Here is a 17,743-nt window from a genome sequence, read left to right as displayed (position 1 = left end):
AAATCGATCAAGCGGAAGAAAGGATATCAGAGATTGAAGATCAACTTAATGAAATAAAGTGAGAAGACAAGATTAGAGAAAAAAGAATGAAAAGGAATGAACAAAGCCTCCAAGAAATATGGGACTATGTGAAAAGACCAAACCACATTTGATTGGTGTACCTGAAAGTGACAGGGAGAATGGAACCAAGTTGGAAAACACTCTTTAGGATATTATCCAGGAGAACTTCCCCAACCTAGCAAGACAGGCCAACATTCAAATTCAGGAAATACAGAGACCACCACAAAGATACTCCTCAAGAAGAGGAACACCAAGACACATAATCATCCCATTCACCAAGGTTGAAATGAAGGAAAAAATGTTAAGAGCAGCCAGAGAGAAAGGTCGGGTTACCCACAAAGGGAAGCCCATCAGACTAACAGCTGATCTCTCTGCAGAAACCTTACAAGCCAGAAGACAGTGGGGGCCAATATTCAACATTCTTAAAGAAAAGAATTTTCAACCCAGAATTCCATATCCAGCCAAACTAAGCTTCATAAGCGAAGGAGAAATAAAATCCTTTACACACAAGCAAATGCTGAGAGATGCTATCACCACCAGGCCTGCCTTATAAGATCTCCTAAAGGAAGCACTAAATATGGAAAGGAAAAACCGGGACCAGCCACTGCAAAAACATATCAAATTGTAAAGACCATCGACACTATGAAGAAACTGCATCAACTAACGGGCAAAATAACCAGCTAGCATCATAATAACAGGATCAAATTCACACATAACAATATTAACCTTAAAAGTAAATGGGCTAAATGGCCAAATTAAAAGACATAGACTGGCAAATTGGATAGAGTCAAGACCCATCGATGTGCTGTATTCAGGAGACCCATCTCACGTGCAAAGACACCTCACGTGCAAAGACACACATAGGCTCAAAATTAAGGAATAGAGGAATGTTTACCAAGCAAATGGAATGCAACAAAAATCTGGGGTTGCAATCCTAGTCTCTGATAAAACAGACTTTAAACCAACAAAGATAAAAAAAAAAAAGACAAACAAGGGCGTTACATAAAAGGATCAATGCAGTAAGAAGAGCTCATTATCCTAAATATATATGCACCCAACAGGAGCACCCAGACTCATAAAGTAAGTTCTTAGAGGCCTACAAAGAGGCTTAGACTCCCACACAATAATAGTGGGAGACTTTAACACCCCACTGTCCATGTTAGATCAATGAGACAGAAAATTAACAAGGATATTCAGGACTTGAACTCAGCTCTGGACCATGTGGACCTAATAGACATCTACAGAACTCTCCACCCCAAATCAACAGAATATACATTCTTCTCAGCACCACACTGCATTTATTCTAAAGTTGACCACATAATTGAAAGTAAAATACTCCTCCGCAAATGCAAAAGAATGTATTATAACAAATAGTCTCTCAGACCACAGTGTAATCAAATTAGAACTCAGGATTAAGAAACTCACTCAAAAACCATACAACTGCAATGGAAACTGAACAATCTGCTCCTGAATGACTACTAGGTAAATAATGAAATTAAGGCAGAAATACATAAGTTCTTTGAAACCAATGAGAACAAAGACACAACGTACCAGAATCCCTGGGACACAGCTAAAGCAGTGTTTTGAGGGAAATTTATAGCACTAAATGCCCACAGGAGAAAGCAGGAAAGATCTAAAATTGACACCCTAACATCACAATGAAAAGAACTAGAGAAGCAAGAGCAAACAAATTCAAAAGCTAACAGAAGACAGGAAATAACTAAGATCAGAGCAGAACTGAAGAAGATAAGAGACATGAAAAACCCTTCAAAAAATAAATAAATCCAGGACCTCATTTTTTCAAAAGACTAACAAAATAGACCACTAGCCAGACTAATAAAGAAGAGAAGAGAGAAGAATCAAATAAATACAATAAAAAACAATAAAGGGGATATCACCACTGATCCCACAGAAATACAAACTACCATCAGAGAATACTATAAACACCTCTATGCAAATAAACTAGAAAATCTAGAAGAAGCCGGGCGCGGTGGCTCACGCCTGTAATCCCAGCACTTTGGGAGGCCGAGACGGGCGGATCACGAGGTCAGGAGATCGAGACCATCCTGGCGAACACGGTGAAACCCCGTCTCTACTAAAAAATACAAAAAACTAGCCGGGCGAGGTGGCGGGCGCCTATAGTCCCAGCTACTCGGGAGGCTGAGGCAGGAGAATGGCGTGAACCCAGGAGGCGGAGCTTCAAGTGAGCTGAGATCCGGCCACCGCACTCCAGCCTGGGTGACAGAGCGAGACTCCGTCTCAAAAAAAAAAAAAAAAAAAAAAAAAGAAAATCTAGAAGAAATTGATAAATTCCTGGACACACACACCCTCCCAAGACAACCAGGAAGAAGTCGAATCCTTGAATAGACCAATAACAAGTTCTGAAATTGAGGCAGTAATTAATAGCCTACCACCCAAAAAAATCCCAGGACCAGATGGATTCACAGTCAAATTCTAACACAGGTACAAAGAGGAACTGGTACCATTCCTTCTGAAACTATTCCAAATAAAAGAAAAGAGGGACTCCTCCCTAACTCATTTTATGAGGCCAGCATCATCCTAATACCAAAACCTGACAGAGACACAACAAAAAAAGAAAATACCCCTGATGAACATCGATGCGAAAATCCTCAATAAAATACTGGCAAACCGAATCCAGCAGCACATCAAAAAGCTTATCCACCAGTCGGCTTCACCCCAGGGATGCAAGGCTGGTTCAACATACTCATATCAATAAATGTAATCCATCATATAAATAGACCAATGACAAAAAACACATGATTATCTCAATAGATGCAGAAAAGGCCTTCAATAAAATTCACCTCTTCATGCTAAAAACTCTCAATAAACAAGGTATTGATGGAACTCATCTCAAAATAATAAGAGTTATTTATGACAGACCCATAGCCAATATCATACCGAATGGGCAAAAACTGGAAGCATTCCCTTTGAAAACTAGCACAAGACAAGGATGTCCTCTCTCATCACTCCTATTCAACATAGCATTGGAAGTTCTGGCCAGGCAGTCAGGCAAGATAAATAAAGGGTATTCAAGTAGGAAGCAAGGAAATCATACTGTCTCTGTTTGCAGATGACATAATTGTATATTTAGAAAACCCCATTGTCAGCCAGTTGCAGTAGCTCATGCCTGTAATCCCAACACTGTGGGAGGCCAAGGCAGGCAGATCACGAGGTCAGCAGTTTGAGACCAGCCTGGCCAATATGGTGAAACCTGGTCTCTACTAAAAATACAAAAATTAGCTGGGCATGGTGACACACGCCTGTAATCCCAGCTACGCAGAAGGCTAAGGCAGGAGAATCACTTGAACCCAGGAGGCAGAGGTTGCAGTGATTGTGCCATTGCACTTCAGCCTGGGCGACAGAGCAAGACTCCGTCTCAAAAAAAAAAAAAAGAAAAGAAAAGAAAAGAAAATCCCATTGTCTCAGCCCAAAATCTCCTTAAGCTGATAAGCAACTTCAGCAAAATCTCAGCATACAAAATCAATGTGCAAAAATCACAAGCATTCCTATACACCAATAACAAACAGAGAGCCAAATCCCATTCACAATTGCTACAAAGAGAATAAAATAACTAGGAATACAGCTTAGAAGGGAAGTGAAGGACCTTTTCAAGGAGAACTACAAACCACTGCTCAAGGAAATAAGGACACAAACAAATGGAAAAGCATTCCATACTCATGGATAGGAAGAATCAATATTGTGAAAATGGCCATATTGTCCAAAGTAATGTATAGATTCAATGCTATCCCCATCAAGCTACCATTGAGAATTAGAAAAAACTACTTTAAATTTCATGTGGAACCAAAAAAGAGCCCGTATAGCCAAGACAATCCTAAGCAAAAGGAAAAAGCTGGAGGCATCATGCTACCTGACTTCAAACTATACTACAAGGCTACAGTAACCAAAACAGCATGATACTGCTACCAAAACAGATATATAGACCAATGGAACAGAACAGAGGCCTCAGAAATAGCACCACACATCTACAACCATCTGATCTTTGACAAACCTGACAAAAGCAATGGGGAAAGGATTCCCTATTTAATAAATTGTGCTGGGAAAACTGGCTAGCTGTATGTAAAGCTGAAACTGGATCCCTTCCTTACACCTTATACGAAAATTAACTCAAGATGGATTAAAGACTTAAATGTAAGACCTAAAACCATAAAAACCCCAGAAGAAAACCTAGGCAGTACCACTCAGGACATAGGCATGGGCAAAAACTTCATGACTAAAACACCAAAAGCAAGTGCAACAAAAGCCAAAATTGACAATTGGGATCTAATTAAACTAAAGAGCTTCTGCACATCAAAAGAAACTATCATCAGAGTGAACAGGCAACCTACAGAATGGGAGAAAATTTTTGCAATGTATCCATCTGACAAAGGGCTAATATCCAGAATCACAAAGAACTTAAACAAATTTACAAGAAAAAAACAAACCCCCCATCAAAAAGTGGGCGAAGGATATGAACAGACACTTCTCAAAAGACGACATTTATGCAGCCAACAAACCTGAAAAACAGCTCATCATCACTAGTCATTAGAAAAATGCAAATCAAAACCACAATGAGATACCATCTCACCCCAGTTAGAATGGCGATCATTAAAACGTCAGGAAACAACAGATGCTGGAAAGGATGTGGAGAAATAGGAATGCTTTTACACTGTTGGTGGGAGTGTAAATTAGTTCAATCATTGTGGAAGACAGTGTGGTGATTCCTCAAGGATCTAGAACCAGAAATATCATTTGACCCAGCAATCCCATTACTGGGTATATAAATCATTCTACTGTAAAAACACATGAACACGTATGTTTATCGCAGCACTGTTCACAATAGCAAAGACTTGGAACCAACCCAAATGCCTATCAATGATAGACTGGATTCAGGAGATCGAAACCATCCTGGGTAACACGGTGAAACCCCGTCTCTACTGAAAATACAAAAAAATTAGCCGGGCATGGTGGCGGGTGCCTGTAGTCCCAGCTACTCAGGAGGCTGAGGCAGGAGAATGGCATGAACCCAAGAGGCGGAGCTTGCAGTGAGCCCAGATTGCACCACTGCACTCCAGCCTGGGCGACAGAGTGAGACTCCATCTCAAAAAAAAAAAAAAGACTGGATAAAGAAAATTTGGCGCATATACACTGTTATAAAGAAAGTTTTGGTGCCACAGAAAAAATAGCACTCAAATATAAAATTTTCTTTTTAATTCTCAGCAAGGCAAGTTACTTCTATAGAAGGGTGCACCCTTACAGATGGAGCAATGGTGCGTGCACACTTGGACAAGGGAGGGGAAGGGGTTCTTATCCCTGATGCATGTGGCCCCTGCTGCTGTGTTGTTCCCCTATTGGCTAGGGTTAGATCACACAGGCTAAACTAATTCCTATTGGCTAATTTAAAGACAGTGACGCAATGAGTGGTTTGGCGGGAAAAACGGTTATGACAGAGCAGGTAATCAGAATGAGTCAGGGTGGAGCAGGGAATCGAAAAAGGTTGCTTTATGAGGAAGTTAAGTTTAAAAGAAGGCAAAGAATTGAACATACTGACATATTGATTCTTTGAAAAGAAATTTAGAACTCATATCTAACACCACCATGGAATACTATGTAGCCATAAAAAAGAATCAGTTCATGTCCTTTACAGGGACATGGATGAAGCTGGAAACCATTCTCAGCAAACTACCACAGGAACAGAAAACCAAACACTGCATGTTCTCACTCATAAGTGGGAGTTGAACAATGAGAACGCATGGACCCAGGAGGGGAACATCTCACACCAGGCTTGTCTGGGTTGGGGGGCTAGTGGAGGGATACCATTAGGAGAAATACCTAATGTAGATGACAGGTTGATGGGTGCAGCAAACCACCATGGCACATGTATACCTATGTAACAAACCTGTACATTCTGCACATGTATCCCAGAACTTAAAGTATAATTTAAAAAAAAAAAAACGCTAACTTTAGGCCAGGCGCGGTGGCTCATGCCTGTAATCCCAGCACTTTGGGAGGCCAAGGTGGGCGGATCACCTGAGGTTGGGAGTTCAAGACCAGCCTGACCAACATGGAGAAACCCTGTCTGTACTAAAAATACAAAATCAGCCAGGCGTAGTGGCACATGCCTGTAATCCCAGCTACTAGGGAGGCTGAGGCAGGAGAATCACTTGAACCTGGGAGGCAGAGGTTGCGGTGAGCCCAGATCGTGCCATTGCACTCCAGCCTGGGCAACAAGAGCAAAACTCTGTCTCAAAAAAAAAAAAAAAAAAGTGCTAACTTTGGTGGAAGTGTCCCAGATGTGTCTTTTTCATAGGCAGAGCAAGGACCCTCTTGGACAAAGGACAGGCAGCTTTCCTTCCTTCCCCTGTCTGTTGCTTCAGGGTGCTGGGAACAGGGAGCAAACACAACCACTCACAGCAAAGAGAGATTTCTGTTTAGATGAGAAGCTGAGGAAGATGCCTAGCTGTCTCCCTGGCCGAGCAGAACCAGGAGTCCCCTGCTCTCCACTGCTGAGGCCATCGCACTGGGCTGCCTCTTGAGAGATAAGTACTGTTCAAAAAGTGTACCATCCACTAAAGAGAAGATACTCATCCTCATTTGTCAGCAGGGAGATACAGATTAAAATGACAATGAGCCGGCTGCGGTGGCTCACGACTCTGATCCCAGCACTTTGGGAAGCCGAAGAGGGAGGATCACTTGAGGTCCAGATCAAGAGTTCAAGACCAACCTGGCCAAAAAGGCCAAACGCTGTCTCTACTGAAAATACAAAATTTAGCCGGGTGTGCTGCTGCGTGCCTGTAGTCCCAGCTACTCGGGCGGCTGAGGCGGGAGAATAGCTTGAACCTGGGAGGCAGAGCCTGCAGAGAGCTGAGGTTGTGCCACTGCACTCCAGCCTGGACAATAGAGCAAGACTCTGTCTCAAAAAATAAAAAAGAAGTAAAGTAAGGCCGGGCGCGGTGGCTCAAGCCTGTAATCCCAGCACTTTGGGAGGCCGAGACGGGCGGATCACGAGGTCAGGAGATCGAGACCATCCTGGCTAGCACGGTGAAACCCCGTCTCTACTAAAAAATACAAAAAACTAGCCGGGCGAGGTGGCGGGCGCCTGTAGTCCCAGCTACTCGGGAGGCTGAGGCAGGAGAATGGCGTAAACCCGGGAGGCGGAGCTTGCAGTGAGCTGAGATCCGGCCACTGCACTCCAGCCTGGGCGACAGAGCGAGACTCCGTCTCAAAAAAAAAAAAAAAAGAAGTAAAGTAAAATAAAATGTCAATGTGATATACTACACCACCAAAAGGATTAGGAAGACAATACCATGGCTGGGGAAGATGTGGAACAACAGAATTCTCATACACTGCTTATGAAAATGTAAACTACTCCTATTTTGGAAAACTGTTTGGTACTCTCTCTACACATACCTATAACCCAGCAATCCCACTCACAGGTATAAACCCAATAGAATTACCCACATTCACCAAAGGACATGTATGAGAAAGTTCACAGCAGCACTAACAGTCACAGCCAAAACTGGAAGCAAGTTGAAGGCCCATCAACAGTGGAATAATTTTTTTTGTTTTTTCTTTCCTTTTTTTTTTTTTTTTTTTAGACAGAGTCTTACTCTTGTCACCCAGGCTAGAGTGCAGTGACGCAATCTAGGCTCAGTGCAACTTCTGCTTCCCGAGTTCAAGCGATTCTTGTGCCTCAGACTCTCCAGTAGCAGGAACTACAGGTACCCACCACCACGCCCATCTAATTTTTGTATTTTTAGTAGAGATGGGGTTTCACCATGTTGACCAGGCTTGTCTGGTCATGCAACAACATGGATGAGCCAGTAACATAATGAACAGCAAAAGAAGCTAAACCTAAGAGGGTACTTAATGGTAGGATTCCATGGATAATGTTGAACATGGACAGTAATAACTGATAGTGATAGAATGTCAAGGCATGGGTTACGTTTGTCCCGGGATGGGGAGAGTGGCCTGGGAGTATGAGGAGTGTTGTGGTATCTTAGTAACATTCTGTTTCTTGATTTGGGTGGTGGTGACAAATGTGTTCACACTTAGCTGTACACATCCATGCACTTTTCTATAGGAACGTTGTACTATATAGATGGTTTCTTGTAAGTATGCCAAAACAGAGAAATCAAGAAAGAAAAGTATACGTTCTGTCTTCATGAAACCAAGAGACACATGTAATTTCAATCATAATTTATGAAAAAGGACAGCTGATGAGAGAATAATAAATGACTTAGCCAGAGTATATCATAAGAAGCAAGATTATTTGCACCATCTTTTAAAAAAAATGTAATAGAGAAGAATTGGAGACCCCATATGCTAGGGAAGAACAGGAATTGGAAGTTCATGTAAAAAGCAGTTAGAATTAACAAGACCAGAAGTTATATATATTTGGAGAAACAACCTCAGAAACTCACAACTCCAGCCCTGTGGCATTTGGAGAGGGAATGATCAGACCAAAATGGGGACAAAATAAAGTCTGTCTTCTGAACATCCCAACCCCTTTCGCAGTGCCACTCCAGGTTTAGACTGCAGACCAGAAGACCTCTCTCTGAACTAACTCAGAGAAAAGACCTACAGAGATTGACATCTAGGGATCGCCAGTGAAAATGCCACTTGATTGATTGCCCTACAGTGAAAGCCAGCAGTTGAGTTGCTCTTAGTTCCCTATTCTTACATGCATAGCCAGCCAGCCAAGCAGTAGCAGAAGGAAAAGTCTACAACATAAAACACTGAAGTGAAAATAACTCCCAGGAAATGGACAACACAAAGAGTAGAAGATATCAAAAAATATGCCGCAAAAGTACAAGAAAAAGTATTCATTAAATAGGGGGAAAAAAGACTGTGAGAAGATAAAAGATACAGGTTTTGAAAATTACTATTAGAGGCCAGGCGTGGTGACTCACACCTGTAATCCCAGCACTTTGGGATAATTCTTTTCAATAGAGTACTGCCTCCACAAAGAACTGGCCACATGGTTCCCGTGTCTAGTGTTCCATCTATGAAATAGGGCAGTTCCTCCTACCTTTGCCACCCCAACAGGTTGTTCAAAGAACAAAGGAACTCAAAATGACCTAAGGTGCTCGATAGTCCTATGCACACGGAGGCACTGAGGGGTAACAGCTAATCCTGCTAGGGCTCAACTCCTCTCAGGATGGAGGCATTTGAAGAATCTGCTTTTCTCTATTCAGTCAGAGGCACCCATTCTAGCCCCAATTATCACTGGAGCTGCAGCAAGCCTGTCAGTTTTCTCAGAAGTCCAATTTAAAACACTACAGGTTCAATGTCTGTGTAATCCGAGAAGGGACTCACGGTGGAGCTGCAAGGGTTACTGGAGTGCTGGAGAAAGCCCAGCCCCCGCTCACCTCCTCCAACCCCAGGGCTAACTCCAGCCTACCCTGGCCTCCCCTGCAGTCTCTAAAGCACACAGGAGAAGGAACCACAAGACTGAGCTGAACTCCAAGTACAAACTTTATTTCTATTACAAGGAAGTTAATAATAATTATAATAGTAAAATAAAAACAAGGGGAAGGGGCTCTGACACTTGGTTTTCAGAGCAAGCATGGGGCTGCGGCAGAGCCCAACATAGCCCCTGTGGGGACAGGGAGCCCTCAGCCCTCCCCATTAGAGAGCAATGAGGACAAAAGATCCATGCTCCCCCAGGAACAGAAGGCAGTGATGCCAAATGCCAAGGAAGCAGCTTAAAACACAGTCCCCAGGGCACTCACCTCCAGCTCAATACATCAAAAGCCTCGTTACCGACAGACGTTGCAAGTGGCCTGAGCACCTTACCAGAGTGCCTCACACACACCTGGGACCCAATCGAGTGTGGACAGAGGTGGTACAGGGAGAGGTTGCCCAAAAGCCCCCAAATTTAGGCCCCAACAGGGCAGAAAATCACTTTACTGGTTGGTACCAGGTTTCCAAAATCTTCCCCTCCTTCCACCAGGACCGCACAGCACCAAGGGGCAGTGGCGACACTAAGTCAAAAGGGAGCCCTGGCAGCCGAGGTTGCAGCTTGTATTTCACTGCTGCTGAAAGGTGGCAGCTAAGGCTGAAGCATTCCTCAACCACCACCCTGCTCCCTTCCCTCAAACCCAAACCCCCACAGTACAACCCCAAAAGACACGAAATGGCCATAACCTAGAAAAATCTAAAATCTGGAAAATCTCTCCCACCCAAAGAGCCAGAGAGGTGGGCCTGCACGGCGGCAAGTGCTGCTGTGCACAGAAGACAGGAACCGATGTAAAGTCTCTGGAGACACCATTACTCCTCCTCTTCCTCCTCTGCATCCCCAGCTCCTTGTTGCTTGGAGGGCTTTGCCTGGTAAACAACACAACACAAATGAAGCTTTATGTAAAAAGTGAAAGAGCAGTACTCCTCCCCTGGATCCCTGAAAATGTGCTGCTTCCATAGAAACCTCCTCAAAAGTCAAAGGAACAGTCTTTCAACCACAACCAGCCTGGTTCCAGCAACTTCTACAACTTCAGGAGCCACACCAGCCCCACCATGTCTGAGTCCCCCCTGAGCATCGTTGGGTTGGAGCCCACGTTACCTTTGCAGTTCTGCTGCGGTAGTTGGCAGCTGCAGGGGTGACCCGGGAATTCCTGCCACCTTCACTCCTACCACTGAAAGAAAACAATTGGAAACTAGCTCCTTAGGTGTCCCTGAGCAAAGGTCAACAAACTCAGAGGGAACAGGAAGCAGCCCTATGCTCGCAGACAAACCCCAAAAAACCCATGGGCCACAAAATAATTTTTCTGGAGTCAGGTGACAATACAGGAAAAAATCCATACTCCTCCTCTTACCATGCAAGGACCTCAGTCTTACCCCAGGCCCAGCAAGGGTAACCAGGCCTTTGCCCATGTTTGCTTCAGCTACCCCATTCCTGGGCTACTGATTCTTACCTAGCTCCGTATCTCCCTGCAGGCCCATGGGGGAAAGAGGGCACAATGTTTTCTGGGTAGAGACTTTGAGGAGGGCGAATCACTGAAATGTGCCCAGGGGCTATGGCCCCATTTTGACTGTTTTGATTCCGCCCCTGGATGTCCTGGCTGTCTGAGTTGTTAAGCTTCAGCACACGAGGAGGGCTGGGCTGGCACCCAGGTCTGGGGCCTGATGTTGATCTTGATAGCTGGTTGTAGGTAGCTGTCATATTGTTAAAGGGTCGGCTGGGAGGCAGACAGGAGGTGGGCCCATTAGCAGTTTCCTGCTTAATATCATCCAGGTAACCAGAAGACAGGTCTCCTGAGAAGAGAAAATGGTAACAGCTTTAGGAAAAAGCCTGCTCTGGCTATAGTGCCAGGTTTAGGGCAAGAACAAAAAGATTCCAGATAGAAGACAACTGCTCAGCCAGGTGTGGTGGCTCATGCCTATAAACCCAGCACTTTGGGAGGCCAAGGCAGGTGGGTCACCTGAGGTCAGGAGTTCGAGACCAGCCTGGCCAACATGGTGAAATCCCATCTCTACTAAAAAAATAAAAATAAAAAATTAGCCAGGTGAGGTGGCAGATGGCTATAGCCTCAGCTACTCAGGAGGCTGACACCAGGAGAATCACTTAAACCCGGGAAGTGAAGGCTGCAGTGAGCCGAGATCATGCCACTGCACTCCAGCCTGGGCAAGACAGAGCAAGACTCTGTCTCAAAAAAAAAAAGACAACTGCTCACCCCAAAAGGCTGCTGGACCCCACATCTCCAGGGCAGAGTTGGCGATATTTTATCTATTCTGCATATATTATATGAGTCCTCAAAGACAGCGTCCTAACTATTCAACAACAGTGTGCAAGCAAACCTTGAAAAAAATTTTTTTTTTTTGAGATGGAGTCTTGCTCTGTCGCCCAGCCTGGAGTGCAATGGCATGATCGTGGCTCACTGCAGCCTCTGCCTCCTGGATTCAAGTGATTCTCCTGCCTCACCTCCCAAGTAGCTGGGACTACAGGCACCCGCCACCACGCCTGGCTAATTTTTCTATTTTTAGTAGAGATGGGGTTTCATGATGTTGGCCAGGCTGGTCTTGAACTCCTGACCTTGTGATCCACCCACCTCAGCCTCCCAAAGTGCTGGAATTACAGGCGTGAGCCACTATGCCCAAAGGAAAAATAATTTCTAATTGGTTTTGTAGTGGTGAGGTTTCAAAAACAGTTTACTTGCCTAAACATGAGGCTCTTAAGTAATAATAATAAGTTTGAGGCTGGGTATGACGGCTCACACCTGTAATCCCAACACTTTGGGAGGCCGAGCTGGGAGGAACACTTGAGCACAGGAGTTCAAGATCAGCCTGGACAATGTGGCGAAACCCCAACTCTACAAAAAACTAAAATAAAAATTAGCTGGGTGTGGGGGTGGGCACCTAGCCTACCTATAGTCCCAGCTACTCAGGAGGCTAAGGGTGGGAGAATAACTTGAGCTCAAGAAGTTGAGACTGCAGTGAGCTGTGATCACGCCACTGCACTCCAGCTTGGATGACTAAGAGACCCTGTCTTAAAAAAAAAAAAAGAAAAATAATGTTTGAGGTCAGTCACAGTGGCCCACGCCTGTAACCCCAATGCTTTGGGAGTCCAAGGCAGAAGGACTGCTTGAGGCCAAGAGTTCAAAATCACCCTGGGCAACATAGCAAGACCCTATCTCTACAAAAACAAAAAACTAGGTGGGTGTAGTAGAGTGTGCCTGTAGTCCCAGCTACTTGGGAGGCTGAGGAGGGAGGATCACTTGAGCCCAGGAGTTTGAGGCTGTGGTAAGCTATGATTGTGTCACTGCACTCCAGCCTGGGTGACAGAGCAAGACTCTGTCTCTACAAAAAATTAAAAATAAATAACAATAGGTTTGAGTACCCTAAGTGTATTTCAACTTGAAATGGGGGTCCAGGGTAGCTACCATAAGGTCTGCAAATTATCTACAAATAGTCCACTAAGTGCACAGACAGGAAACCAGAAACTTACTACAAGCACTAACTACTACGTGTATCTCACGGATGTCCGCAAAGCCATTACCCTAAAAATCACACACTTGAGAGAGCTCAGTCTAATGTGGGATCACAACTACCTGCAGGAGTCTCCCATGAGACCCTAGTGTGTTTGGAAATTCGAGATGCAGGTAATCCCCACATTAGAGCAGTGGATGAGAAGTGGTAAACAGGCCGGAGCCAGCAGTGGACCTGCGGCCTTGGCTCAGTCCTGGCTAATAAATACCCTGGTGTCTGACACGCCTCCTGGGCAGCTCTGGTGAGTTCTCTTGAGGCTGGGAATCCAGTCTAGGAATCCCCTCTGTCACATGGTTGGTTGCTGTGGCTGGGCGTTGGTCACACTGGTCCTAAACAAGAAAAAACAGAATTAGTACCTCTGAATTGAGTCATTCCCAGAAAAGAGCACGCGATGGGAGGAACAGCAGGGTATTCCTTATCTGGATGGGGACTTTGACAACCTCTGAAAGTTCTGGGAACTTTCAGAAACCACACATTTGGAATGGTGAATTCAATCCCATCGGCACCTGAGGCACTGACAGAAGCACTTTCTGATTTGTGCAGGGATGAGGGAAGGGCTGGTCTTGGAGCAAAAAAAAACATTTCTTTCTTTTTTTCTCTTTTTTTTTTTTTTTTTTTTAAGACTACTCAAGTGCAATAGTGAGAAGAGGGGAAGGAGTAGAACAAGGAGTTCGATCTGTGACTGTGAACAATCAACTGAGATAACTCACTACCTTCAGAGCAGCTGAAAAGCATTTCTATACTCTCACCAGAGTATTTATTTGTGTGGTTGCTTACTTCAGTCTGCCCTAGAGGGTAAGCAGTCTCTTATCTACTGTTTGATCCCAAAGCAGGAGTCTTTTTTTTTCTTTCTTTTTTTTTTTGAGCCAGAGTCTCGCTCTGTCACCCAGGCTGGAGTGCAGTGGTCTGATCTCAGCTCACTACAACCTCCACCTCCCAAGTTCAAGTGATTCTCATGCCTCCGCCTCCCGAGTAGCTGGGATTACAGGCGCCCACCACCACATTCAGCTAATTTTTGTATTTTTAGTAGAGACGGGGTTTCACCATGTTAGCCAGGCTGGTCTCAAACTTTTGACCTCAAGTGATCTGCCCGCCTCAGCCTCCCAAAGTGCTGGGATTACAGGCATAAGCCACTGCGCCTGGCCTCTGAAAAGCAGGAGTCTTTATTATAGAAATGAAATGTACAATGTTCTAGTAACAGCTGCATGGCATCAACTACAGAAATGGTACCTGCAGTGTTGACTCCCACTCCCCGTAACATATACTATTGAGCAGAAAACATATTTTCCACTAACAGATTGGAATCCTATACTGTAAATGCTGAAAAATGACTTCATATTGTCTAGTCCAACTCCCTCACTTACAGATGGCCCCAGTGAGGGGCATCCATAGGACAAAACCAGAAGTAGACCCTCAGGTGTCCTACAGTGCAAGTCTCAAATGCCACCACAATGGGAAAAACCCACCTGGTGAAAAGCAGGGAGACTCTCATCTAAACCTTCTGACAAGGCTTCCTTCCACACCTGCTCAAATAGAGTCCTGGCTCTTTGGCCCTCAGCTAGTAACAAGATGGCTTCAGTTGCCTGAAGGGAGGGAAAGTCTAAAAGCCTGCGTATTGGTTACTACAGACAGCTTACAAAGATGACACGGCCAGAAGCCAAGTGTGTGCATTCCTTGTCAGGATGGAATGCAACTTAAAGGCTAAGGAAGTGTTCGCAGCTCTGGAAGCCTCAGGTTCACGCACAGAGCCACATGGACAGGGACTCCAGGGACCCTTACCTGGTGATGGAACAGCACCTCCTCTTCCAGCTGTACCCCACAGAATTCACAGGGGATGATGATGCTCTCCTCCACAAGGCGTGAACTGCTCAGGCCCATCAAAGAGTCTAACTGCTTACTTGCAGCCTGTTGCAAGAAGTTCTGGAAGATGACATCATGTTCCTCCACCCCTCTAGGGGAAGAGCTGCCAGTATTGAGTGAAGGTAAGGCACGTGAAGGGTTACAGCTTGTCTGTCATTCAAAAAATATATGTTAAAAACAAAAATCAGAGGTTAAAAAACTACATTCCTAAGATATTTTCTAGAAGTCAAATAATTTTAACAATGCTTGGCTGGGCACAGTGGCTCATGCCTGTAATCCCAGCACTTTGGGAGGCCGAGGCAGGCGGATCACGAGGTCAGGAGATCAAGACCAGCCTGGCCAAGATGGTGAAACCCCGTCTCTACTGAAAATACAAAAATTAGCCGGGCATGGTGGCACTTGCCTATAATCCCAGCTACTCGGGAGGCTGAGGCAGAGAACTGCTTGAACCTGGGAGGCGGAGGCTGCAGTGAGCCGAGATCACGCCACTGCACTCCAGCCTGGGCGACAGAGTGAGACTCCATCTCAAAACAAAACAAAACAAAACAAAACAAAACAAAACAAAACAAAACAAACAATGCTTAATATTGGAAAGAGGAACTAAAAGGGGGACTATACATAGAACACTCATTTTACTTTTAAATATTTTTGTGGGTTTTTTAAAAGTGTGTTCATGTGTTTATTCTTTTTAAATTAATTTGAAATGATTCAAGGTTCTTCCCCTCACACCCATACAGTAAAAGAGAGGCACAAATATTCTCTATTATCTTTGCTAATGGATTTTCTACAGTACTCCTAAAACAACAACTACATGTATTCAAATAGTATATTATTTCATATATGAGAGAAAGTATGTTCCACTATACAGAGCACAGGCACTACTTAGTAGTTGTGGAAATGCCAGACTAAGCCAAACCAAATGAGCGTATTGAGGGAATAAGAAGTCCCTCCAGGCCAGGCGCGGTGGCTCACTCCTGTAATCTCAGCACTTTGGGAGGCCAAGGTGGGCAGGTCACGAGGTCAGGAGTTTGAGACCAGCCTAGCCAACATGGTGAAACCCTGTCTCTATGAAAAATACAAAATTAGCCAGGCATGGTGGTCCGCGCCTGTAGCCCAGCTACCCGGGAGGCTAAGGCAGAAGAATAGCTGGAACCCGGAAGGCAGAGGTTGCAGTGAGCCCAGATCACGTCACTGCGTTCTAGCCTAGGTGACAGAGTGAGACTCCATCTCAAAAAATAAAAATAAAAAATAAAAAAATAAAAAACACAGAAGTTCCCTCCATCAGGTAATCCTCAAACACATAAAGCTATTTGCTCATCATTCCTAAATGGCTCGAGAATAGTCAGTCATTCAAATAACTGACACCTTTTCGGATACCAAGTATTTAGAGATTCTGAAACCGGGAAAACTCAGAACCTGCCCTCAGGGAACTCAGCCTAGTGACGCAGACCAACAGGAGATCAGAAGACCACATCATAAAGTGATAAACTATAAGAGAGGTGGGCACGGACTTTCAGAAGCACACAGGTGTGGTTCCTGACCTAGCCTTCATAGTACCTCTCAGGATGGCTTCCATAAAGTCACATCTGAACCAACTCTACAAGTAAGGGGGCTCTGTTGTTGGATGTGTTAAGGAGACAGTGGCAGAAGGCCAGACACCTTTCAGGTAGATAAAGGAATGTGTAGAAAACACCCTTGACCTTTCTAGAAAAATGCAAGGACTTCAATACAGCTCCAATAAATCAAAATGTGGCATGAGATGAGACCAGATCACAAGACGGGTAGTGGAGATATATGTGCACCAGTCACTACCACATGAAAGGACTGCTAGCATGAGATTTCTAGGTCTGCTGAAATGAGCATCATTCCCCGCCCCCTTTGTTTTTTTGGTAGAGCTGGGGTCTCACTATGTTGCCCAGGCTGGCCTCAAACTCATGGGCTCAAGCAATCCTCCCACCTCAGCCTCCTGAGTAGCTGGGACTACAGGCACAAACTACTGCCATCACTTTTTCTAAGAAGGAACAAGGCTAAGTTTTCATATCTGTATGCCAGTCACACCATGGAAAAGAACATTTGCTATTCCTACCACGGGCATTGTATTAAAATGATTTGTTCAAGGCCTCATGTGGCCTGTAATGCCAACTACGGCCTGCATACATTCCAACTAAAAGTCCTCAAGTAATTCATAACACACCTGATGGTCAATCAGCAGTTCCTCTGGGTAGAGCTCCTCACAAAATTCACAAGGCAACATGGTCTCGTCAGCTGCACCTAGGTATTAGGCCACATAATGAGACTCAGGATGAACAAAAACAAATTTGAATTTAACCTTTTATCCTCTTTATGGGGTCTTATATAGAAGTTTAGCTTTCTTTAATGTTTCTTATAGACAGCAATTTGTGGGGCTGTATATTCTCAGAGGGAACCCATCTAAGAGATAAACTCTAGGCAAAAACTTCCATTATGAAACAAGAAATGTACTTGACCCCAATTTCCTGAGTAGCAGTATAGTAGTAGTTTACCTGCTACTCACTACTCTAAGGAAGCGATTTAAATCGTAGGCAATAATCTTAAGTGTTTTCCACACACTATTTCAATCCTCAGAATAAACTTACGAAGCAGATCCTACATTATCCTTATTTTACAGATAAAGAAATTGAGCAAACTGGCAAATAATATCATGAATACTCCTCCCAGTACCAAAACACCCAAAAAATCCTGACTAAAAGTAACTGAAGTGAACAAATCGGTACATTTTAAAACCAAGATTCCCAGACACAACACCCTCAGTAAGACTGCTAAACAAATGGGAGGGTGAACA

At 44.4% G+C, this 17,743-nt stretch overlaps 1 protein-coding gene across 4 annotated transcripts in view; it reads right to left on the bottom strand.

The window, feature by feature from the left end:
• Positions 1 to 9,537: 9,537 nt before the first annotated feature.
• TRAFD1 (TRAF-type zinc finger domain containing 1) overlaps positions 9,538 to 17,743 on the bottom strand; it is a 28,776-nt gene continuing 20,570 nt past the window's right edge. For all 4 annotated transcript variants that reach the window (XM_005572290.5, XM_065524836.1, XM_065524835.1 and 1 more), the window contains 6 exons: positions 17,117 to 17,193; positions 14,842 to 15,072; positions 13,271 to 13,391; positions 10,992 to 11,331; positions 10,640 to 10,712; positions 9,538 to 10,407 (listed from right to left, as the gene is read on the bottom strand). In XM_005572290.5, the coding sequence (XP_005572347.3) occupies positions 10,351 to 10,407; positions 10,640 to 10,712; positions 10,992 to 11,331; positions 13,271 to 13,391; positions 14,842 to 15,072; positions 17,117 to 17,193 (899 nt within the window). In that variant the 3' untranslated portion in view covers positions 9,538 to 10,350. The remainder of the gene's footprint in view (positions 10,408 to 10,639; positions 10,713 to 10,991; positions 11,332 to 13,270; positions 13,392 to 14,841; positions 15,073 to 17,116; positions 17,194 to 17,743) is intronic.

The sequence above is a fragment of the Macaca fascicularis genome, chromosome 11 (genome assembly GCF_037993035.2).
Source record: "Macaca fascicularis isolate 582-1 chromosome 11, T2T-MFA8v1.1".
In the NCBI taxonomy this organism is placed as follows: domain Eukaryota; kingdom Metazoa; phylum Chordata; class Mammalia; order Primates; family Cercopithecidae; genus Macaca; species Macaca fascicularis.
This window is presented reverse-complemented; position numbering and strand designations above follow the sequence as displayed.